This window comes from Osmerus eperlanus, chromosome 3, assembly GCF_963692335.1.
Source record: "Osmerus eperlanus chromosome 3, fOsmEpe2.1, whole genome shotgun sequence".
Classification (NCBI taxonomy): domain Eukaryota; kingdom Metazoa; phylum Chordata; class Actinopteri; order Osmeriformes; family Osmeridae; genus Osmerus; species Osmerus eperlanus.
In genome coordinates, this window is record NC_085020.1 from 10,897,279 (window position 1) to 10,922,804 (window position 25,526).

The following is a 25,526-nucleotide window of genomic DNA, read 5'->3' on the forward strand; positions in this document are numbered from 1 at the left end:
TGTGGGTGCGTGTGTAGGCGAGAACCAGAAAGAGGGACAAATGTCAGACGACAGGCTATTGACAGAAAGAAAGAAGCAGAGACGGAAAAAGTAAGCAAGAGAGAAAGAAAGTGTAGAGTCGACGGGGGGAAAAAGACGTCAGGGAGGAGCTGTGTTTTTTTAGCCTGCTCAGGGCACTGCGACAGGATTGGTCACAGAGAGACCAGGTGTAACATGGGATTAGTTGCAGGTTTACTAGGTGTGACTGCACACACACATCTCCTGCTGGCTCCCTGGGGATGAAGCATCTACACAAACAGGCATACACAAACTCACACACGCACACATGAAGGATTAGACCTAATGTGCGTTATGCTCCAAGTTCAGAAGGACAGGCATACAGCACATACATAGAGGAATGATTAGCACACAGGAACAGCAGAACACATGGATAAGGTACAGCACATCATGATGACAATGAATGTCACAGGTTCAGCTCACGCTCCTTACTGCACTGGGCCATGGGATACATAAATGCCCGCACACACATTTTCTACAGACACACACACACTAAGCCGTGATAGGATTGACTGCCTGCACAGCTACCTGCCAAGATAATGTTAACAACTCACAGACTGGTGAATGCCACAACTATTGGTTCTTGTGTTTGTGTGTGTGTGATTGTGTGTGTGGTCTTGTGTTTTGCAATGCTATGAGAAGCATTTTCACAGCTTAGCGGCGTTTAAGCTCACCCGCACTGGGGCTTCTGACAGTGCAACAACATCTCCAGAGACTGACAATCACCCTGACCAGAATCCTGAACAGAGCTACAGTATACTGGCTATGGTTCTTAGGGAGAGCTACCCATAGAAGCCCCCAGAGTGCAACCATGTTGGACGGGACTGACTTGAGGCACTACGCCTCTGTGGGCCTGGGTCATAATACAAGTTTACATCCACAGAGGAGAAAAGAAAGGTCTTCCAACCCCAGTGCACATACATACACTTTAGCAAACACAAGCCAGTCACACAGAACATAGACTAGGGACATGAGGGACAGAGCATGGAGTAGGGATAGGGATGCATGTGTGTGTGTGTGTGTGTGTGTGTGTGTGTGTGTGTGTGTGTGTGTGTGTGTGTGTGTTTCTGATGAGAGTTGTACACTGTGCTGGGAAATCACTGCATGTACACTATGTATTTCTGCAGTTTTCAATCATACTTTTTCAACCAGGTCATTTGTCATGCATAGGCGCTAGCTGTTTGTGTGTGCGTGTGTTTGTGTGTGAAAGAGAGAGAGAGCGAGAGAGCAAGTGAGAGATGGTTGATACTAGAATATTTGTTATATGTTCTGTGCAGTGTGTTTCTTTAATGAGTCTCAGGGGTGTCAACCTAGAATAAGACAGATCCATAATTGGAAACACTTGTCATCCCAGTTTTGCATTAGTTGGTACCAAACTCACTTACAGTGCAGAATCCTGCATGTGTGTGAGCAAGAACAACAGGTTCAAGTCAGTACTCCTCTCTCTCTTTGTTCTCTCCACAAGATAAGTTATCCTGCTCCACTTGTCCCTCCGAGACCTCAAGTCAGACGGAAGAAATGTTCAGGGAGCTGGAAGCCAATCAGGGCGCAGACAATTATCATTTAGGAGTTAACCTTGAACACAAATGGTGCCATCACACCCACCTCCTTCCTTCCCCCTTTTCCATTGCCACCCCCGCAACTCCTGTTACCACGGTAACCCCGTCTCCCAGGACGACGGCATACCTGTGAGTGCACCGCTGTGAATCACGGTCTGAGTTGAAGAAGATCTGATTAAATGCTGCCAGGCACAACCAAATGATCAGTTTGTTAAGATTCTGCTGCTCTGCTCGTTTTCCACCCCAAACACAGAAACAGAAAGTAAATCAACCTGTGTGAGGTGTTTTTACAGGACTGGAAGCCCCCCACCCACCATCATCAAATATTTCCACTTCTCTGCAGGGGTGTGTACATTTGTCAGTGTATATATGTGTGCGTGTGGAGTGTATTGACCAAGCGGTAACCACTTCTCTATGAAGTTGATTGGGTCCCCCCTCATCATGTGTATCCAACTTGGTGTTGATGCCTCTAAATGCAGCTGCAGAACTGAGATGAAGAAGCATTTATTCTTTTAAATGTAACATTTGCATAAAGGGCACACAGACCCCACCCCCTCTTTTAACTGCGAAACTCTAAGAGACGTTTAAAATCACCCAAATCAACCACACACAGAGAGAGGGCAAGTATTTGGCGACCTAATATTTCATAAATGAATGGTCTCCCTCCGTCTCCATCTTTCCTTCACACGTCTCTCTTCCTCAGTCTGTCTATTGCCCCCTCCCTCTCTCACACTTTATGTTGACACTCTCAACCCTCTTTCCCTCACCCGTTCTCTCACCCCTGCTGTGCCAGACAGGTTATGTGGCTCTACCAATCACCGGTCGCCTTGTCACTTGCCAACTCATGAATATTCAGGAAGCTCATCTGATGCCTGATGATTATTCATGAACTAAAATGAAGACGCCATGTGAGGGTACTGCTTTAAATGGTAGTGGTAGTTGGTAGTGCTAGTTCTTCTAATGGTAGAAATATCTTCTTAAATGTAAAAAGTAAACTAAAGTGAACCACTCCACCACTGAGACAGACAATTAGATGAAACTCGAGAGAGACAGAGCAAGAGACATTCAGGGAAGAGGGAAGAGGAGGAGACATGTACAGACAATATTCCCAGGATTTTCTCTTTGAGGCTTAGAGAACGGCAGGCATCTCTGCGGTTCCTCTCCAGAGGGCTTATCCTGCCTTACAGGCCACTTGCTTTTCTGCTAGCATTAGCATCAGCCCAGCCACAAGGTAATCCACCCCTCGCCCCAGGGCATGTCAGAGCCAGGGCTGTAGCGCCTCCCGTTCTCCAGGTACAGCTCACTCAGGCTGGGTGTGACCCCACAGAAACTCCCCACTGGTGTGAAGCCCTGTCACTGTGGGAAGATCTTCCAGGAGGATGTAGGAATGAAGAGATGGAAGGGTAGGGGAAGGAGAGATTGTAAGTAGAGGCTGTCCTCGGCAGAGGGAAGATGGACAGGAGGGGCAGAGGGAGGGGACTATCCCTGACTGAAGAGGGATGCGGGACGGTCGGAGGAGAAAGGGGGCTGTCCGTGGTGACAAGAGATGAATGAATGGAAAGAAGGATGAAGGAATGGAGGGGGAAGGGCTGTTCCTGGCTGAGGGGGGAGGGAGGAAAGAGGAAGGATGGGGCTGTCTCTGGGTTCGAAAAGCCTCTAATAGAGCCTAATTTCGATGCTAATGATGGTCATGTAGCTCTGATCCTTTTGTATCAGAGATAGCTTTCCACCCCCCACCCCCTCACCTCCTCTCACACCAGCAATGGCATTACGATTGGGTTAATTATGGAATTGGAGTGCCACATGGAAGCTCCAACCACGTACACACACACACACACACGCTGCCTCTTTCTGTCTGATCACTGATTGCAGAGCAGCAGAACAGGAAATCAGGGAGGAAAAAACACGGCTCAGATGAGATGACGGTGGTACAGGGTTGAGGATGGACACGGATGATGGGAACCTGATGACCACAGCAACCACAAAAAGTATGGAAAGTAGCCCTTGTATTACATGGGCGTGCCTGTGCGTGCGAGAGCCACAGTACTGAGAGAGAGAGTCAAAGAGAAAGAGAGAGAAAGAGATGAGCCAGTTATAAAGGAGACGAGCCAGTTCTATACAATTTTTTGTCCATTTGGCCCAAACCATTTGGCATTGATGGTGCCTTCTGCTACTTATCCCCCTCTCCTTCTATATGACACAGCTCATGAGGAGCACAAGCAGCGAGATTCTCACCCTGAGTTTCAATTACAGTTGCGCACACACACACACACACACACAGTCTGCAGTAGGAACCGAGAGAAAGAGATGGAGAAAGCGACGAGAAAATATGGTTGTGTCTGCAGATTTGGGGAAGACAAAGAGATTAACTCAAGATTGGATAGCTGAAGGAGTCTGGGAAGGATGGCAGGGTGTGGGTTCAGGGCAATTGGATGTAGGATATGTGCCTATGCAAAATGGAGAGAGGACGTGTCTAGAAAGAGAGAGCGAGAAAGAGGGAGTAAGTCAGAGAACGGCAGAGGGTGCAGTAGTGGAGCAATGGGGATGGGCTGACCTTGTGAGAATGTGTTGTTATTAATCAAGGGCCTTCCATGAGGTTATTTAGTTAGACAGAGGCTTTTCATATATATTACACATTGTGTGTGTGTGTGTGTGTGTGTGTGTGTGTGTGTGTGTGTGTGTGTGTGTGTGTGTGTGTGTGTGTGTGTGTGTGTGAGAGAGTGGATTGGAGTTCAGACAGGAGACAGCGCTGTGCCTGGGGCACACTACAGGGCACACCATGTGGCATGGTACCGTGGCATGGTAACATAAGAACACAACACTGATAGGCTTCGCACCTCGATGCCATCATGTTGAGGAAGCCTGGCAGCATTTCTGAGAATCTCCCCTAACACTGACTGGGGAAGAGCCCACAGGCAATCTGGGAGTGAGGAAGGAAGGAAACGAAGATTGATAGAGGGATGGGTAGGGACGGGGGAAGAGGTAGGGGTCGGAAAGTGAGAGAGAGAGAGAGAGAGAGAGAGAGAGAGAGAGAGAGAGAGAGAGAGAGAGTGAGAAAGTGAATCAGCAGGAGGAGACTAATGGCAATGGACAGAGAAAATACGTTCTCTGATAAGCAGGGACATCTTGTCACTGTAACAGCACAAACAACAGGAAGGGTCAGGAAGAGACGTTTGAGTAGCATGGAGGGAGTGTGGACACAAGTAAGTTGCTGCTGCTGCAGTCTGCTATCCTTCGGAGGTAAACAGAAAGAGAGAGAAAGACAGAGAGAGAGACGGTCACTGAGGGATCAATGACAGATAAGGATGGTTTAGAGGATGGACAACTTCCAGTCTAAGTACATGTGTTTAATCATGTACAGTCTGCTATGTACAGTAGGGAATATTATGAAGGGTGTAATAATGTGGATCTCATAATCATCATCTCACATCCTCCCCATTCCAGCAGAGCCAATAAAATGTGATCATTAATATCCTATTCCTCAACTACACACACACACACACACACACAGATGAAAATGTACTCAATTCCCAAAACCAGCAGCTCTGCGCAGCATCTTCATTACAAAGATTCAGCACATTGAGTTTGTGTGTGTGTGTATGAGAGAGGAGAGTGTGTGTGTGTGTGTGTTCTGTACAACTATCCAACATATGGAGCTCTGGAGGAAATGGAGGAAAAACAGAGACACTCTGGGTCTACAAAAGAGCACACCTCTGGAGAGGACTAGCAATATGCAGTAGCTTGTTATGGTGCTCTGGGGGCTTGGGGGATTGGGAGAAAGCTGGGGTTACGGTAGTGCTCTCAGTACTCATTTTATAGGTTGTATGAGGTTATGCAAACATTATTACCACATCACATGTGTACACCTCCCAATTTTAGCCCTGCCCAGCCTAAACCACGATTAAAGAAACAAAGGAATAGGGATAGACCCAAGAAGGGACTGAGATGAGTGGTTTGGGTCCAGGTCTACCTCCTCTTCATGAACAAGCAGTTGCTTTTAAATGTATAAGCAAGCAAGGCAGATGTCACATAGGCATTCAGACGAATACATGCATAATGAGCAAGAGCCTCTGGAAGCAGGATTTAAAGGCTCTCAATAATAGATTTGGTCAGATGCTGCCGTTCACACTCCACCACACAGCGAGCCTTTCTGCTTCTTTGAGAGAGAACACTGCAAATGCCATTAAACTGTTTACTGTAGCCATGAGTGGTTCAAATATACAGAGGGAAAAAAGACAGAGAAAGACAGAGAGAGAAAGACAAAAAAAACTGATGAGATGAGAGATATTTTCAGCCAGATGAATCATCAGTGAAGGCCTGACAACAGAAGGACCTTTCTGAAGCAAACACAGGAACTATGAGATAAACAACATGCTATTGTGTGTGTAGTGGAAACTGACAATAACATGCTGGTTTAAGGACTGAACAATCCTGAAATTGTCGTAACCGATGGCTTCGCCATGATAACTGATCGTTGCCTCAGGAACTTTTATCTCACGCATCTCGAAAGTAACTGATCAAATAGTCACAGAGATTGGACCAGAAAAGAGCTCTATTTCTTTCTCTTTTATTTGAACTGCAAACTTTATTGCCCAACCAGAGTGAATGATTTGGTCTCACAAGACACATAGGGTCCTTATTCAACCAAGACGATCCTTTTCGCCATCACAAGGAAGTGAGATAGAGCCTTACTCCTCGGTACCATAGTGCCTTAGTGTTAGTTCCAGAGTCTGTTCTGATGCATCAGAAAGCTGGATAAATCATGTTTCCCCAGGGGTGCTCAGAGACAACAAAAGGAATGAGACAGAATGTCTATGTGTGTGTGTGTGTGTGTGTGTGTGTGTGTGTGTGTGTGTGTGTGTGTGTGTGTGTGTGTGTGTGTGTGTGTGTGTGTGAGAGAGAAAAAGAGTGTGTTTTCCCTGCTGGTCTGCATGGAAGGTAATCAAAGCAAGAAGCACATAAGGGAAACTAAAGGAGCATTCAGGATGAGAAGTCGATGGTCAAATGCCTCCTGAAGGGTGCAGACGGACTGATCACTCTTCTTGAGATGCTGAGGTCAGACAGCCAATCAAGCACAGTTGTCTGTGTGTGTGTGTGTATCTTTGTGTGAGTTAAAGTAAGCCAGATCAACAGAGGTAGCTAGGCCATATGGAAGAGTGTGTGTGTCTGTGTGTGTGACAGACAGATATTGACCAGTAGTCATTGGCCTAATCTCACGGTTGGGCAGGTCCTCCTCCTCACCTGAAAAAACCTCAAAGGAACCCACCCACTCACCCTCTCTATCACACACACACACACACATGCACACACACACACACACACAGAAAAACAAACAGAAAGGAGCCTCCCAGTTAATTCTACACACCATGCTTCCAGGGGTAATCACTGATAAACACCAGTGTGTGTGTGTGTAGGTGTGTGCATGTGTCACCTCTTGTAAGTAGTGGCAACATATACATGTGCGTGCTTATAACTGTAGGGGAATTAGCAAGAAAAAGAGTGAACCAAGAATGAACATATTCTACCGACTGACCAGCTTGATGTGAGTGTGTGTGCGTGTATGAGAGAAAGAGAGAGAGAAAGAGTGTGCAGAACACTCAACGTCCCATTATTACATGGAAACCTTTTTCTTTGCTTAAGATCAGAAACCTGCTACCATGTCAGTTCTATAAAAACATTTGTCATCTCAAATGACATCATCTCTCTCTCTCTCTCTCTCTCTCTCTCTCTCTCTCTCTCTCTCTCTCTCTCTCTCTCTCTCTCTCTCTCTCTCTCTCTCTCTCTCTCTCTCTCTCTCTCTCTCTCCTCTCTCTCTCTCTCTCCTCTCTCTCCTCTCTCTCTCTCTCTCTCTCTCTCTCTCTCTCTCTCTCTCTCTCTCTCTCTCTCTCTCTCCTCTCTCTCTCTCTCTCTCTCTCTCTCTCTCTCTCTCTCTCTCTCTCTCTCTCTCTCTCTCTCTCTCACACACACACACACACACACACACACCAATTGACCCCAGATACTGAAAGCAATTAGAACTGAGAGAATTCCCCGAAGCTATACAGGATTCATGCTGTGTGTGTGTGTGTGTGTGTGTAAGGGTATCCTACCAGGCTGTAGAACACTGATCCCCAGCAGGTTGGAGGTGCGGTTGGCGATCTTACTCCAGGTGTCATCATAGTTTCTTCTCCATAGCTGGGCGGAGCATTGATAAGTCCCCGCCTCCCGCCTTCCTGCCCGTGTGATAGACAGGCGGAAGTTGGTATTGGTATGGGAACGGTCCACAGTGGTGCGCGTGCCCAGGCCCAGTAGCTGCTCGCCCCATTGGAGGGTTCCCTCTCGTGTGAAGGTCACCAGGTCACGGAACTCGGTCCCTTCGCCGGCCGAGGCAGGAAGGAAGCGCCAGGTGACGGAGGCAGGCACACGGGGGTTGTGGCGAGGCTTGACCAGGCACTGGAGGTCGAACGATTCACCATAGGTCACGCTGGGCGTTCGTGACGAGGCAGACACAACAAAGGAAGATTCTGGGAAGGCAAGGTTAGATTAGATTAGAGTTTACAAAGTTTTAGTGTCCAACCAAAGTCAAATAATTATATTTGGCCTCATAAAACACATTGATTAGTTAATTGACTACCATTTTTAAGATAGTAGTCCAAGACGTAATCCCATCACAGGAAAGTGAGATACAGCCTTACTCCTCTTTACCCAGAGTGCATAGGTGTTGGTTCCAGAGTCTGCTCTAATGCACCTGAAAGCTGTCTAGATCCGTGTTGCCTCCCCAGGGGTGGAGATACAACACAAGGAACACAATTGTCATGTGTGTGAGGCTTAAAATAATGGTGATACACTGGTCAAGACTGAAGGGAGGATTTTCCTTGACTGACTGACAGACTCAGTCTCTCTCTCTCTCTCTCTCTCTCTCTCTCTCTCTCTCTCTCTCTCTCTCTCTCTCTCTCTCTCTCTCTCTCTCTCTCTCTCTCTCTCTCTCCTCTCTCTCCTCTCTCTCCTCTCTCTCCTCTCACTATCACACTAAAACTATCTCCCTCCATCTCTCCTTCAACCCATCCCTCTGTATCTCCTTCAATCCATCCATCTCTTCTCTCCCTCCATCTCTCCTTCAGCCCATCTCCCTCTCCCACTTCCCATAAGTCTCCCTCTCTGTACGTCTGTACTGAGGAACAGAACCTGACAGGGATCTAGTTTCAGACCTTGTGAGGCTTTGTGCACGTATGAGTAACTGTGTATGAGAGGAGACATACATGAAATGAGGATATACAGAAATGTTTTTCTGATCAATATACATACTCAATATGACGTAGATGGAGGAAGGCGACACAAAACCCCAGCAGGGGGCCCCTCAACCCTTCCAGCTCTCTTTGTCCCTTCTCTCAATGTCTCTGTCTCCATCCCTTACTCCAAAACACTCTCACAATAACAGCACTCTCCATCATACTGTATTTACATAATGTAGCTGTTGTTGCTCTGTCTCAACAAATGGCCACATAGAAGCTGATGTCTTGTCTTCCCTACTTCCCAGTGGCATGCTACAGGGCCAAATCCCAGCAAAGAGTATGTGTGTGTGTGTGTGTGTGTGTGTGCGTGCGTGTGTGTGCGTGTGTGTGTGTGTGTGTGTGCGTGTGTGTGTGTGTGTGTGCGTGTGTGTGAGGGCTGAGCTGAGCTCTTGGCTTTCTAGCCCTTCAGAGTACAGCTTCAGTGACTTCCCCAGCATGTACATGGCTGTTCAGCTGTGTGTGTAGCTGAACTCGGCTTTACATGAGGAGCATCCAGCTTGCTCTGACAGACAGCAGCCACATAACTGCTAAACACATTTTACTACATTGGCATTCTGAACATTTGTGTTAGTTTTTGTTCAAGTGTGAATGTGTGCAGCGGTAAAAGAGAGTGCTCGAATGAGTACACCTTGTACACGCTTTATTTTGTTTAATCTGTCCAATATTATTCAGCGTTCTTGAGTGTTCTTGTTTGTTCTGTTAGGATAAAGACATTGTGTTGGCACATTCCCTCAGAAGACCCTATGAATTAACCATGCCGTTCTCGCTCTCTCTGTCTCCCTCCCTCTGTACACCGCTCTCTTTTTCCCTCGCTTTCTTTCTCTCTCTTCATCACACCTTTACTGCCACTGTGAAAACGTGAAATCCTACTGAGACCGCATGCGAGGGTGCACGTGTGGGTCTTCGTGTGGACCTACCGACAGTCTTGACGGTGACGCTCTTGGTGGCAGACTTCTCTCCTATCTTCTCCCAACTCAGTTCTGGTTCGGTCCCGGTCTGAAGCCACTCCGACACCGAGCAGCGGTACTGACCCTCATCCCCGGGCCCGGCGTTGTACAGAGACAGGATGAAGGTGGCAGGACGGACGCGCTCAACCCGCACCTCCCCGTAGCTGGCTCGTTCCATGTACCGAGGGCCGGGTCGGACGCTGCCGTCCTGGTCCACTGTGGCCAGGTCCTGGGCAGGTTCAGAGCTCGACTGGTCGGTCCACTGCCAGCCCATGGAGAGAGGGCCGGTGTAGGAGCGGGCAGTACAGGTGAACTGGACCACGCCCCCCTCCTGAACTTCGGAGGAGTTTGTGGACAAGGAGATGGTGATGTTGCTTTCTGAGGGAGGAAGAGAGAGGGGAATGGGTGGAGGAGAAAGACAGGGAGAGAAGTTGGATGGATGGAATGGAGGGAGACGGTGAATGGGAGGAAACAAGGAGAGGGGTGGAGGGTGGAGATGTGGAGTAAAGGGGAAGAAGTAAGGGATGATGAATATACGGTAGAGAATTAATGCAGAAATATTGCTTATGATCTGTAATATGAATAATAATCATTCAGACACTTTTATCCAAAACAACAAACAGCACAGAATATGATCCTGTAAACCTCTTTGTCTGAATTCAACTGCCCTAACCACAGGACTAGACCTTCCCCTTGATACATAATTATCTTCTTTGTCTGTAATATAATTGCAATGCATTTATTCAGCACATGCTGGTTAATGGCCTTATGGGCCAGATCAATTTTGAGGAGAAGGATGGATGTACGAAATGTAGGTGTACAAAGATGTAACAGACTGGAAAGAGAGAAAGTATAGGGGTCAAGGGTAGAAACTGGAGAGGAAACCAATGTACTTCTATGTACATTTATGAGATATTTAACAATATGAAGAACCAACCGACTGACAGAACCTGAGGCAGACCAGCAGGTCATGCATGTTTCTGACGGGGACTGACTGTCTGCAGAGATCAGTCAACCCATACTGTCTCCAGGCACTGACAGCTGAGCAGACAGACAGGTTTGCAGACAGGCAGCTGTGCAGACAGACAGGCAGCTGAGCAGATAAGACAGACAGCTGTGCAGGCAAACAGCTGTGCAGACAGGCAGCTGTGCAGACCGACGGAGAGAGTTAAGGTTCTCCTGACACCTGCAGAAGAATGAGCTGGTGTACACTAGCTTACATGTCCGACTCAACATAGCAGGGATCAGACCCAGGAGAGGAGAAGAGAATAGCAGAGGAGAAAGAAAGAGAAGGGAAAGGGGTGAAGACAGGAACGGACAGGCCCCTAATAGCCTCTGTAACCCACCCCTACCCTTATTCTCCCTCTCTCTCTTTGTTCAGGGTGTGATAGAAGAGGGGTTCACAGTGAAACCTTCGGTAACTAGACACGGCTCTCCCCTAAAATACAGAGTAAAGCTTCCTTTAAGCTCTTTCACACCGCACTGAACAAAAGGATGTCCCTCTCTTTCTCCCCTTCCTCTTTCCTTCTCTCATCCCTCGCTCGGAGTCTCATCTGATTCATTTCATGTCTCCCTGCAAGCTAAATACTTTATACTACCGGCTCTCGTCTCACTCTATAGTGGCGTTTCTCTCTCTCCTCGCCTTCTTCCATCTCTGTTTTTCTCTTTTTCAGTCCCTTTTTCAGTCTTCTCGTTTCAACTCGAATTTCGCTCCCTCTCTCCATCCCTCCCTCCCTCCCTCGTCCTCCCTCTGTTTGGGATTCACAGCAGTGTGCGAGGGGCTTTACGTGCAGCTCAAGATAAACTCATCCATCAGGTTTGGTGTGTCAACTCTGTTTTACATCTCTCTCTTCTCCTCCAACCAGCCCTGTCCAACCCCACACCTCACTCCCCGTCTCCCCTGTTCGTCTCCTCCCAAAAATTCGGTCTAAACCTACAGCACCAACTCTAACAGACTCAACCTACAAGACCGTCGCTTTCTGTAATCATAGTTATTAGACATTCACAGGACCATATTAAACAGCTGTTATGGGACAGTCAGGCTCTTTGTTAGACAAACACATGGTTCGCCAGGAATTCCAGAGGCAGGGGCATTGTTTGGTCTGGTGGTGTGGCAGGGCTGGTAGGGAGGGGTAGAGATGGGTGTGGGGCAGGGGAGATAGAGGTGGGGGTGTTTTGGAGGGGTTGCCTTATGGGTCTTTGTTAGGGAAGACCAACACCGCCCCAGAAAGTGACCAAAAGAGAGACCTACACTACAGTCTCTCTGGGACTCGGAGATAGCAGGAACTAGGTACTAATGGGGAGAGAGGAGCAGAGAGAGGAAGAGAGAGAGTGGATAGCTGTAGACGACAGAGAGTGTAGTGAGAGATTATGCAGTAGCATTGAAGCCTTTATAGGAAATTAGTTTCAATCATCTCCTAGTCTCTCCACGCCCTACTGGAAACATCGCATTGCCCAGCTGGGGCCTTTCTGACCCAGCAGAACACATTAATTTAGCCTGGGGATCCATTAGCTTGCCCTGGAGAGTAAGGCCTCATTCTCTGCTTTTCTCACTTCTCTACGCTCTCATTTCACGGCTGTTAGCTCTGCCTCTGCCAGCCATTGCTACTTTCCATCTCTCTCCCTCCATTATCCTGGCCCCAGCCCCTGGCTCATCCAGGGAAGAGGAGAACATAATAGAGCATTACCAACCTTTGGCCCTATACACACAAAGGAGGGCAGAACAGAGGAGTACAAAGAGAGATCGCATCACTATCACCAGCAAACTGAAATAAAGACAGATTCTTTATTGTGACAGAGAGCGATAAAGGAGGAGAGAGAGAGGTACAGAGCGATGAGAGAGCGAGAAAACAAGCGAGTGAGAGAAGTGGTGATAAAACTTAAAACAGAGTTTATTTTAACCAATGCATCAATGAGGCGTAGTGTAACAGTCAGACGGGCAGAGGCTAGGTTGCTACCACAGAGGCCAATAGGAAGCTTCTACTCACGGAGGGGCTGGACGGTGATCTGTACATTACGGGACCTCTTGCTGCGGTCGATAAAATCTCCTGTCGGTGTCCTCTCCCTCTCGATGACACGGCAGAGGTACTTCCCAGCATCCTCGGGGCGAAGGCGCTGCAGCTTCAGCAGGTGCACGTTGGGAGCCTCTTTGCGGATGGTCATGTGACCGGCGGCCTCACGGGCCACATAGTTGGGCCCCAGGACAGGCACGGCGCTGGGTCCGATGAGGGCAAGCGGCGAGCTGCTGAACACCCAGGACACGGAGAAGAAGCGCTCGGCAACGCTTTGGGCCTCTATGGTGCAGCGCAGCTCCAGGGGCTCACCTGCTGTGAAGGAGCGACGCTCCACATTCACCTGTATGCTGAAGTCACGGTCTGTTGGTGAGGAGAGAAGAGAAAGGGGAGGATAAGAGAAAGGTCAGAGAGGGTTAAGAGAAGGGGCGAGGGAGAAGAGGAGTGGAGGGAGAAAGTCAAAATAGAGAACTATTTTGTAGGAGAAAACTTTCCTTGTTAAATCCTTTATATTACCAAAAGCAGTTCATTATTCATATTGAAATCGGTTCCATAATTTATTATGAAATAAAATAACTATGAGTTAAAAGAACATCATGTTTCTCTAGCTGAACGTGCATGGCTGTGCTCCTCACCAGTCGAATGAACTAATGAAATATTCCTGACATAAATATGCAAAATATTCAATAATATCCATGGCCAAGGGGTTTTAGTGAGGATTTAAGGTAAACCTTCCCCTCCAAAACATAGCTCCTTCCTCTCCCCTTGATTTGACCTCTCCAAGAACACACATCTTATTATGATTCCCTAAAAGCAGTCTTAAAAGACCACCTCCTCTCCCTGCAGATGCCTCTCATGAATGCTGTTATTTACAGTATTAATATGCTCAAGAGGAGCTGCATCTGTGTGTGTGTGCTTGGTGTGTGATAGGGATGTGCATCTCCACCACTGAGGCCGATGTAACACACATCTTGATGCACTCCGAACAATCCGATACTGTAAAGATACATATGAAGTAACTATTCTCGCGACACAATATGATTTCACCCATTTTGTGAGGCAGTGCGATTCAACACGATTTCATTCAACCCAATGCAATTGAACATGGTACGATGCGACTCATTATTCAATATGGTACAGAAGGAAAGTTTTGAAAAGTTGCAAATTGAATTTCTTCAGTTCTTCTCCAGCAGAACACAAATCATCATTTTGCTCATAAAGAGTGCTTTTCTTCTTCACATATTTGTTTCTCTAGTGTGTACTTCTTGCAAATTGCATGCGAATTGTCCCCCTCTTTATTTTAACTGAAGTGTCGCCAACCATTTGATTTGTAGCAATTCGGTGGAACGTGTAGCTCTTTTGTCCTCCATGATAATCTGTGGCCTGGATACGCCTCGAATTTTTGCAAGACTTGGCCAAGAGATTTGATGAGAATTGACCACTGACAGCTGTGGGAACGAGAGAGGGGGCTTGAGAAACAGTTTAGAGAGGAGAAATATAACATGCAGTGCCTGTGGTATACTGTATATTTCAGACTGTGACTGACTGATTGCTAGTTCTTCTAAATAAACTGATTTTGTGTGCTTTCTATTGTGCAGTTCCCAAACCAGACCATATAGTTACACTGAAATAAGGGGAAATGTCAGTCTATTAAATGTATAATTAAATGGTATAATTTGTTAACGTTTCTCCTCTAAACGTGTCCAAATGTAGTGGGATTATTATAATCTTTGGAGATGTGTAATCTACAAATCTAAATCATGGAAAGAGAAATTAATCTAGTTAGGTATGGAAGGCCATTAGCGCATTTAATGCATGTTAACACATAATTTCTATTTTTACAGCGGGCCTGACCGGAGACGCACATATTCTTGGAAAGCAATCAAAGCCCTGCTGTTGTTACTTTGTAATGTCTGTAGAGGAGTTGAGGTGTGAGAACCATCAAGCAGACTTGAAGACTTCACCCCGCATGTCTAGTCTTTAGCATAAGAGTCGTGGCAGGGGTGCCTCCCAGCCTACACTATTCATTCCTGTATTTAAAAAAATATGAAAATAGCCCTGTACCGACATCACCTGAACTCCTTTCCAACAGTTCTCAAATACCTAGTGCAATCGGATTTCTTTGGAGTGTAATTTTAAGTGTATTTGGCTAAGACATGGCTCACCTTAAGTGCTTGCAGTTAACTTGACCATGATGATACTGTTTATCCCGATTTCAATATCAATTTCAATCATTTCCAAATCTGTGTCTGCTTGTAATGTTACCAATCCAACCACTAGGCATCACTATGCACATTTACAAGTTTTTCCATCAATTACAGTAATGCTTTGATAGTGGGATACATATGCATCACAATATTTCATTTTTTTCTTTATTTTGTCAATAGATTTTATTTCACCCCATTTCTTGGGGCTCATAGAGATGTTGCAATAAACTATGACAGGAAAAGCAGCACTCTACTCAACAATGTTATGGAGAGATTTTGTCTGAAATACTCTCAGTTCTATGTATACTAAACAAATGAGTTAGTAGTGGGCCATAAATGGCAATGATCCTGAATCTTGAAAAAGGACATGGAAGTATTCAAGCTGGCTCACTTTCGCGGTCTCAGGCATGCGCAAAGTTTTAGTTCAGCGACCGATATGAAGGGGGGAAGTTTATCAGTGTCTACTTGTATGAATGTATGTACGAAACGAACAGGGAGGAGATTGAGATGGTAAACTTGTACAAGTTCCGGGGAGTGCACATAAACAGTAAACTACACCGCCAACACTGAGGCCCTCTATCGGGCAGAACAGAGCAGACTGTTCTTTCTTAGGAGGCTTGGGTCCTTTGGCGTGTGCAGCAGGCCATTGGAGTTCTACCAGCCTGTGGAAGCCAACACACTGTCCGTCGCTGCAGGGTACTAGGGAGGAGTTGCAAGGTTGGGGAGCATGGTAGTGCATTTCCATTGTGGCACCCGTCTCGTTCTGAATTCTATGAACTCTATTCAAAATACACCAAACAGTCAACACTGCAAGTCCTTGGGGCCTGAGCAAGACACCTGCCTCCTTGCAACTTTAACTAACCAGAGTTCATTCCAAATTGTCTCCAATGCACACTTTTTAAATCGGGGCAATTGCTTTGTGAATTTAAATGCCGGTGTACCGATGCAAATGCGTGAATCTTACCATCCCTAGTGTGTGTAGCCCTGTAGGCATGGAGAGTGTGTGTGTTTTCTCTACCAGAGACTGAAGTCCTGCCCCAGGCTATAATTACAAACACCGTAAACTGACTGCCTGGTGTGGAAAAGTTCAAAGCCTGCCATGGCTATGGTCAAACTTTACCTACAGGGGCGCAAAAGGGATGTGGGAAAGGAGCCATGTTACTCACACACAACCCCCCCCCCACACACACGCACGCACGCACGCACACACACACACACACACACACACACACACACACACACACACACACACACACACACACAGCAAGCCTTATAATAACACCCATCACAAAAAAAGTAGATCTTGCTCGTGCTCTCACGCATGCACACACACAGACACTCACACAGGTCAGCAGGAACAGAGCAGAAACCCAGTTGCCAAAACAAAGGCCAGTGGCGGCCTGTCCTGTACTGTCCAATGGACCGGCAGGAGATCGTATTGTGACATCTAAGCTTGTCTGAGGGCCTGGGGGCTGTAGGACTGTGTGTGTTCAAGTTAGCGTTTGTGCACATATTCATGCAAGATTGTTTTTCAGGGTCTAAGCTGAAGGAGCTCTGACCTATTTCGACAAGGACATGCAGTCTCAACTCTCCCAGAAGCCACAGAGAGCTGATGAAAATGGATGGAGAGAGAGAGAGAAGGAAATAAAAATACATGTAGACAGAGCGAGAGGTGGAGAGTGAGACCTGATTAGGATTATGTTCAAACCTGCAGAGAGGGACAGAGAACAGTTGATGAGATGCAGTGAAAGATGAGAGCTAGTGGGAGGGAGGGAGGGAGGTAGGTTGATGAAGGATAGTTAATAGAGGTGTATTATTGTCCATGAGCCAGACCTATGGGTATCATCTGGGTGAGCAAACTCTTGTTGCCATTTTCTTCTTCCTACATTTGTCCCTACCTATGCACGGGAGTAGTCGTTTCATTTTGATTATTCATGTACTGTACTCCGTGACAAATGTCTATTAGATTTCCTTTGTCAGTGGTTTTACCAGCAGCAGCGTTAATACCAATGTATTTCATATGCACCTCAATTTATGAATGAGAGTGAGGAAAGAGAACCAGAGAGAAAAATAATATACAACACAACTTTACAGACAGAAATATATACACCGATCAGCCATAAGTTAACATTATGACCATCTGCCTAATATTTAGACATTTAGACATTTAGTCATTTAGCAGACGCTCTTATCCAGAGCGACTTACAGTAAGTACAGGGACATTCCCCCGAGGCAAGTAGGGTGAAGTGCCTTGCCCAAGGACACAACGTCATTTGGCACGGCCGGGAATCGAACTGGCAACCTTCAGATTACGAGCCCGATCCCCTAACCGCTCAGCCACCTGATTCCCTACAGACCGGGAATCAGGTGGGGAATCAGGGGGAGACCTACACAATATGTGTAGGTCTCCCCCTTTTGCCGCCAAAACAGCCCTGACCCGTTGAGGCATGGACTCCACTAGACCTCTGAAGGTGTGCTGTGGTATCTGGCACCAAAACGTTAGCAGCAGTCGTAGGTCCTGTAAGTTGTGAGGTGGGGCCTCCATGAATCGGGACTTGTTTGTCCAGCACATCCCACAGATGCTCGATTGGATTGAGATCTGGGGAATTTTTGAGACCAAGTCAACGCCTTGAGCTCGTGTTCCTCAAACCATTCCTGAACCATTTTTGCTTCGTGCCATTGTGCATTATCCTGATGCAAGATGCCACTGCCATCAGGGAATACCGTTCCCATAAAAGGGTTTACATGGTCTGTAACAATGCTTAGGTAGGTGGTACGTGTTCACATGTAATTCATTCACATGAATGGCAGGACCCAAGGTTTCCCTGCAGAACGTTGCCCAAGCGTCACACTGCCTTCGCTGGCTTGCCTTCTTCCCATAGTGCATCCTGGCACCATGTGTTCCCCAGGTAAGCGAAGCACACGCACCCCGCCATCCACGTGGCGTAAAAGAAAATGTGATTCATCCGACCAGGTCACCTTCTTCCATTGCTCCGTGGTCCAGTTCTGATGCTCTGTAAGCACTTTGGGCAGTGGAGAGGGGCCAGCAGGGCCCAGACTGGTTTGCGGCTAGGCAGTACACAACAAACTGCAATACACTATGTGTTCTCACACCTTTCTATCAGAACCAGCATTTTCCAGAACCTTTTTGGCACAATTGCAGCTACAGTAGCTTGTCTGTTGGTTCGGACCCTGTCCGCCTTTGTTCCCCACGTGCATCAATGAGCCTCGGCCGCCCGTGACCCTGTCACCAGTGCACGCTCATCCTTCCTTGGACCACTTTTGATAGGTACTGACCACTGCAGACCGGGCACACCCCACAAGAGCTGCCCTTTTGGAGATGCTCTGATCCAGTCGTCTAGCCGTCACAATTTGGTCCTTGTCAAAGTTGCTCAAATCCTTTCGCTTGCCCATTTTTCCCGCTCCTAACACATCAACTTTGAGGACAAAATGTTCACTTTCATGCTTAATATATCCCACTCACTGACAGATGCCATGAAAACAATATAATCAGTGTTATTCACTTCACCTGTCAGTGGTCATAATGTTATGGCTGATCAGTGTACATTAACATGTGGTCGTAACACAAGCACACAAACATATACGCAACACTTGAAGACACGACAAGCAGAGACACTTGCATGCACAAATATACTGACATCTATCACAGACACCCTCTCTCTCTCGCTCTCTGTTCCTCATTCACACACACACACTTTCACACACACTGTTCCTGTTGTCACGCTACAACACTCTCATTCATTATAGATTATAGGAGAGCATGGTAGTGATGGGGGACTGATAACAAGGCAGAGAGAGAAGAGCTAGCATGCACGCGTCTGTGTAAGTGTCTTCATATTTACCCCCCCCCCCCCCACCACCACCTTCTGGCTCTGTAGTTCTCTATAACCCTCTGTCTTCTCTTCCGTCTGATTTCCTTTTTCTCTCTCCCTCTCCCTGATCAGAATCGGCTGAGAGATTGCCTTTGGTTCAGGGCCTGCTGCTCTTTCTGAGGTGAACACTAGCTAGCTGAGTTCACTGAGTTCCAAATACTCAGGCACCACACATATGCCTGTGTTCTTGAGAGTCTTGGCAGAGTCTTTTGTACAGTTTTATGCAATACAGGTGTTTGTTATGGCGTTTGTGCGAGTATGTAAGTGTGTCCTTGTCCAGTGGGTAAGAAGTTGGCAGCTTATTTCCAGATCATTATCATAAGCTGATTCACCCTACTTCTCTCCAACCCTCACTCTCTCTTGCTCTTTACACCATTCCCTCCCTATCTCTAACCCTTTTTATACAGAGCTCCCTATTGGCATAAATAAGACCCATAACTATGCTGGCTTTGCTTGATTACACTGAACCAAAGTCAGCATAATGCCGCACCATGTGTGCTTTTAAATTGCGTGCCAGCGTTCCGGAATCAGAGGCATGACGTCACATCGAGTGGGTGTAGTTCCGCCATGCCGGCTCTCCCTTTTACACAGAGATCAATTCAGCTCTGTGACTACCTCCGCTGCCGGCTTATTTCCGGTATAACAGTGATATCTCGTTCCGTGTTTGTACCACTTATACATTACTGCGAGGCAAGGTAAAGGCACAACATTCCCACCTTGAACATGATGCATAATAGATAAATAAATATGGGTGGTGGGTGTCCTCCCACCATCTCTCTCTTCCTCTCCTTCACCCCTCCAGTCGTCCCTTGTTACTGACTCTAATAGAGACAAGCTTTAATCTGTGAGCAAGAAGCTGGGAGACGAGGAGGCGTTTCACCCCTGACCTGCAGGTTAAACAGCTGCAGGATATGATGATTGTTTGCGCGCGCACGCACAAACACAGGCTTTATACAGGAAACCCACTCACAGATTCACATGTGCGCACACAAAACAAGGGGTGCTCTGTGGGGGTTTGGTTAAGTCCTCGTTAGTACTGTAATGAGCTTAGTGTGAGATGGAGATCATTACTCGGAGACCAAGTGTGTTGTGCGTGTTGTGTGTGTTTGTGTCGGGAGGGTGGTCTTTTGTCTTTGTGACTCTGTCTCTAAAAGTAGCCGAGTGACAGGCAAGGCTTCTTCTCACTCTCCCTCCCAGATCTACCCCTCTAACCAGTGGTATGGAATATACCTGTGTGTGACTCCCTACTCACTAGTGGTGTGGAATACATAACAGTGTATGAGTCTCCTTCTCCATAGTAAGCTGGACGCATAGTGTGTGTGTGTGTGTGTGTGTGTGTGTGTGTGTGTGTGTGTGCGAGTGTGTGTGTGTGTGTGTGTGTGAGAGAGAGAGTTACCAGTGGGTTGGATGCGTAGCTGTGTCTTCTCCCCCTGTTTGCGGGTCATGGCAAACCAGCTTCCGTCTGGGTCCTGTATCCACTCAGACGCCTGGCAGTACAACAGGCCCTGGTCCACTGGCTGCAGCATGTGAATGGTCAGCCTGTATGCAGTGGCGCTGGTCTTGTCCAATCGCAGGTCCCCGGAAGCCATCCTCTGCCTGTAAGGCCCTCCCGAGCGCAGCACGAAATCCCGTGATAAGGTGATCAGCTCTTGGGATGGAGCCGCCGCATCCTCGGTTGAGCGTAGGTACCAGCCCACCGACAGGTGTGTGTGCTGGGCGGTTGTCTTGGAGACCTCGCAGGTGAGCTGGAGGGTGTTGCCTTCTACCTCTGAGAGGGTCTGGGCTGCCGCGGTAACGGACAGGGAGTCGGGGATGACTGCAGATGGAGGAGAGAGAAACAGAGAAACGGGTGAGTTCAAAAAGACATGAACACAGTGCAAGTGATTCTGTTCCTGTTCAAGCACCTCCAGATCCCAGATCTGACATGACAGGATAGATAACAGCTTTGTCGAGGCTGGACCTCAAGGAGGTAGAAGGAAGGAGGCGTGAACCTCAACGGTTAGCGTTGTTTGCTCCTCCACTATCTCCAACTGTGTTTGGACCTCGTCGACACCGGTCTCTCTAATAACCCTGGAGCTGACCCCTGCCCAAACTGCCCAACACCATACCACTACGAAGGCTCTGCTAATTAAAAACTCTTGTCTTCACCATCCAATCCCTTGTTTACTTTTGTTATCTCTGTTTGTGCTGCAGTATTGTATTGAGCCTGTGGTCTGCACATGGTCTCCTCTGCATCACCAACCGTCTCTAGAGGAGGATCCCTCACTGAAATACTCCTTCAATGTTTCTTTTGAGAGTTTAGGTTGGTTAAAGGTGCAGATCTATGGCCATCTGTGAAGCCCTATGAGACAGTTCTCGTATAAAGGGCTATTTATGATGTTATTGGATGTTTACCGAGGGGTGTTAATGTAATGTATTACGGCAGGTACAAACCCAGGATATTGTTGAAACAGGTAGAACACTCGCATTACATCCACCCCCTGTAACCACCACACACAGACCCCCCCCCCACCCCTTGCTTTTCTCAGTCGAAAAAACAGAGCACCTTCACACAATGGACAACTCCTATCAACACTCTCTCTACACATCTTACACCTTCAACATCTTTCTTCCACCTTTCTCTCCCTTCCCCATCCATTTTCACTCCCACACCCACCCCTGAAGATTGAAAAGATCACATGTTCTAAATATACAGGCAATGATCTTATGAGCACGAGAGGACATGTGTCATCTATTTATCTATGGCTGTAAAACCAGAAGGAAGATGGAGTGAGTGGAGAGAGAAGGGGGGGGGAGGGAGAGATGATGAAAAGAAAAATAGAATGTAAGACGGGGGGAACAGAGGGACGAGGACAGCAGAACAGAAGATTAATAGAAAGGGTCAGAGAAAAGAGAGAAAGGAAAGTGTAAACGAGAGGAGAGAATGAGGACAGAAACGTGTCAGCCCCACACAGCTCTAAACACATTGTGGTTGCTCGGGAGACGAGGTTATGCTGACTACAAGACTATTCCGTGAGGGAGCATGATGACATGTACCAAATTTTCTCTATGTGTGTGTGTGCGTGCGAGCCCGCTGAACATCTGCCTGCCTGGCTGTGTCTTTGACTCATTTCCTTTGTGTGTATTATCTCATTAGGAAGTGGCCCATCACTGGACTGGCCAGAGACTGGGGCTCGGATGTGGTTCACTTTTAATGAAGGGGACCACAGTCTGGCTGGCGGGTGACTCACAGGCACATGCAGTTGTTAACACGCATGTAGAACAGACAGCGTGTATAAAGGCATCAACGGTAGAGACACAACAGGCAGCCTTTCAGCCATCATGCCTTTCTGTAACACTGTGCTGAGCTCTGTCTACATGCTGGGAATTGGAAGTGCTTTGTCTAGATGTGTGTGTGTGCATGTGTGTGTGTGTGTGTGTGTGTGTGTTTGTTTGTGTGTTAGCCTACAGAAGCTCTTAGATGATTGTAAAGGATTCTATTGACACAGCAGTATGTCTAAGGCCACATTGCGTCAATTCCGAAGTCAGCTCTTTGGACAGATGCTAAAAGCAGCGGTCCATGGTGAGCATGTACGTGCATGCATTTGTGTGTCTGTGTGTGTGCACGCGCTTGTGAGCAACATGAAGAGATAGCGGGAGCAGAAAAGAGACAGCTAGTAAGATAAGGGAACAAAGACAGAGATCAGGGAGAAGAGATCGAAAAGGAGGAGGATGACATCAGGTTAGGTCTGCTTAACAAGCTACACTCAATAACGAGACACATGAAAAGGAAGGGAGGAGAAGAGGGGGAGGAGGGGCGAGGCAAGGAGGAGAGGGGAGACAAGAAAAGGACAGGAGGAGGGAGGAGCAAAGCAAAGGAGAGGTGAGGTGAGGCATGGAGGCCAGGGGGAGAAGAGTTGACCATGTTGAGTGTGAGGGACCAAACAGTCGTAGGTGGAATTCGGCAAATGAAGGGTTTATTTCCCCAAACAACGCACATGCATGGGAGAAGAGCGGGTCTGCATAAGAGAACTCTCCTCTCTAATGAGACAAAATGAGGGTTTTATACAGGCTGGCCAAACCACAAGAGACATGGGGAAAGACAAACATTAAACCCTAAATTACATTTACCATTTATCTTAATTTAACAAATACAATTTGCATCCTCCTTCCCATGTATAACAACAGTAAGTTGACATTAGACAGTCCGCAAACTGCTTAGTTTACAACTTAACACAGGCTCATTCCCCACCCCGCTTTCAATTTTCCTCTGACCAAAATCAGGTAGTGTGCAATGCTCTGGAGCAACAAACAAACATGTAAGACAAAAATATATTAAGAAACAGATCCAAACCAGTGTATAGTGTCATTATTTGGTTTGTATATGTGCATAATGTATGTCAGCGTTGCATAGGGCCAAAATAATAGCAGAGAGTAACATTTGGGGAAGTTGTGCGGATGTCACATTGGGATTCAGTCTAGATGAAGGCAAGCAGTTCAGTGTGAGACTCGGTGTTCTTTTACAGACCGACGGGAGTGGCAAGGCAGACATATTCTGACAGCAGCAGAAGGGAAAGGGGGCTTACAGGCGTGACAAAGGTTTTACTTAGAGTATGAAGAGGCTGTGAAAGGTGGTCCTGTCAGAGGAGTGGAGATGAGATGAGATTAGGGACACTAAGAGAAGATGCGTGAAAGGGAGGAGTGGTCAGGGGAAGGAAAGAGATCCAGGCTCGTGCTGCGAGAGGAGGGGTGAGAAGACGAGAGAGGGCATGGGACAAAAGAGACGGCAGAGGGCAAAGGAGAGAAGAGGGAGTGGGGGGGGGAAGGAATACTGTCTCACTGCTGTTAGAGAGGAGAGGAAAGAGGGAAGAGTAGAGGAGAGGGGGAGTGGGAGTGGGAGGAGATTAGGGAATCTAAAGCCCCTTTTACAACGCCTGTTCAAGATAGGAATGTTGCGCCTTTATGCCTCCTCACAGGTCTGTATAAAAGCTACGAAAACGGAATGCCGGGTCATTTTTGTCCCTGCAATAAGCCAGCAATGGAGGTAGTCACAGAGCTGATTCGAAGTCTGTGTAAAAGAGAGAACCGGCATGGAGGGACTATGCACAATATACAACAACGTTGAAGTTGCACCTCTGATCACGGTTCTGGCTTTGTTTGTTTCAATGTAAACGAGCAATGCCGGCGTAATGACGGGACTACTTTACGGCAATATTAAGGGGTTTCTGTATGAAAAGGAGCTTAAGAGAAGATGGTTCACTGCTGTTGCCATAACAACACACCTACGCAACAGCTTGCTGTTGCAATTACGACCCTCCTACACAACACTTCCCCCCCCACCCCATGTCACAACATTACTGTAACATCTCTATACATCTCTGCTCCCCCTCTGCCCCACCATCTTTACAACTGAAAGTTAGAGTGATTGTGGTCAACCTTGTCAAAAGTAAGTCATGTCTGTTTCGTCGTCTGACTGAACAGCTGGTGGGGCCTTCAGCTGACCTTAGGAGTCCTTATATAGAACATTGCACATCACCTATAGGTTAGTCAACAGAGGTACTGCAGAAGAGTACTGCACTCTGGTGGTTCTACGGTCAAAATGGTCAGTGTGATTCACAATAAAAGTAAAGAAATAAATACAAATAAAATACAGCAAGTCGGTGTGTGTGTGTGTGCGTAAGAGAGAGAGAGAGACAGGTCAGAGATCTGACATCCTGTTTACTGTGTCGCCATAAGAACTCCTGCTCCGTTTGGGTCGCCGCCGTTTGAACATGCCCTCGGTACTCCTGAGCACACACACACAGTTGCACACACACACGAAAAAAGAGGGAGCACAAAATGAGCCAATGCAGACCCAAAGAATGCACGAGTGGGTATGCATGTGTGCATGCAAGGAATGGTCCTTTGGTGGCACGAGAGAGCAATTGGCAGTAATTGCACAGTGGAAAATAAAGAGATCTGCTGAGAAAAAAAGCAGTGGGCGATACCCTCTCAGAGAGTGTGCGATACTATCTGATTAGTACTATCAAAGTGTGGCGGTATGCGCGTGAATCTAAGTAGCTTAGCATTTTACATGATGTCATCTACTGTTCAGTGAAACCTCCCCCCAAAAAAATTGTACTACCAAAACCGTTCTTCTGAAGGAAAGTATTTTGTCTGTCTGTCTGTGTCTGTCTGTCTGTCTCTCCCTCCATCTCTAAAAGGCTGATGATGAGTAGGAGAAAAGGGTGAATAAGCCCTCTAGAGAGAGTGAGGGAGGACGAAGAGGAAGAGGGAGAGGAGGATGACACATACTCCCACTGTTTGTGTCTCTCTACCTCCTTCCCTCTCCATCCCTCTCCATCTCTCCCTCCCCCCACACAGCAGGGAGGCATCTATAATACAACGCACACAGCCATATGAGCCTTTCTCCCAGCCATGCCTCTGATACTCTATATCTGTGTGTGTGTGTGTGTGTACATGTGTGCCTGCTTAAGATGCAGTGAACAGCTCCACATTCTGCACGTTTCCATGTGTGTGTGTGTTCACTCTGACACATATACACCTAGCCATCTCTCAGTCTCCCACACAGTTCTATAAAAATACACCATGTCCAATCTCCT

General features: G+C 47.2%; 1 protein-coding gene across 1 annotated transcript in view; it reads right to left on the reverse strand.

The window, feature by feature from the left end:
* The window catches only part of igsf3 (immunoglobulin superfamily, member 3), a 53,891-nt gene that overhangs the window by 7,231 nt on the left and 21,134 nt on the right, over positions 1 to 25,526 (reverse strand). The window contains exons 3-6 of the mRNA XM_062457206.1: positions 20,342 to 20,761; positions 12,822 to 13,208; positions 9,805 to 10,212; positions 7,706 to 8,119 (exon numbers count right to left, since the gene is read on the reverse strand). Coding sequence (XP_062313190.1) covers positions 7,706 to 8,119; positions 9,805 to 10,212; positions 12,822 to 13,208; positions 20,342 to 20,761 — 1,629 coding nt within the window. The remainder of the gene's footprint in view (positions 1 to 7,705; positions 8,120 to 9,804; positions 10,213 to 12,821; positions 13,209 to 20,341; positions 20,762 to 25,526) is intronic.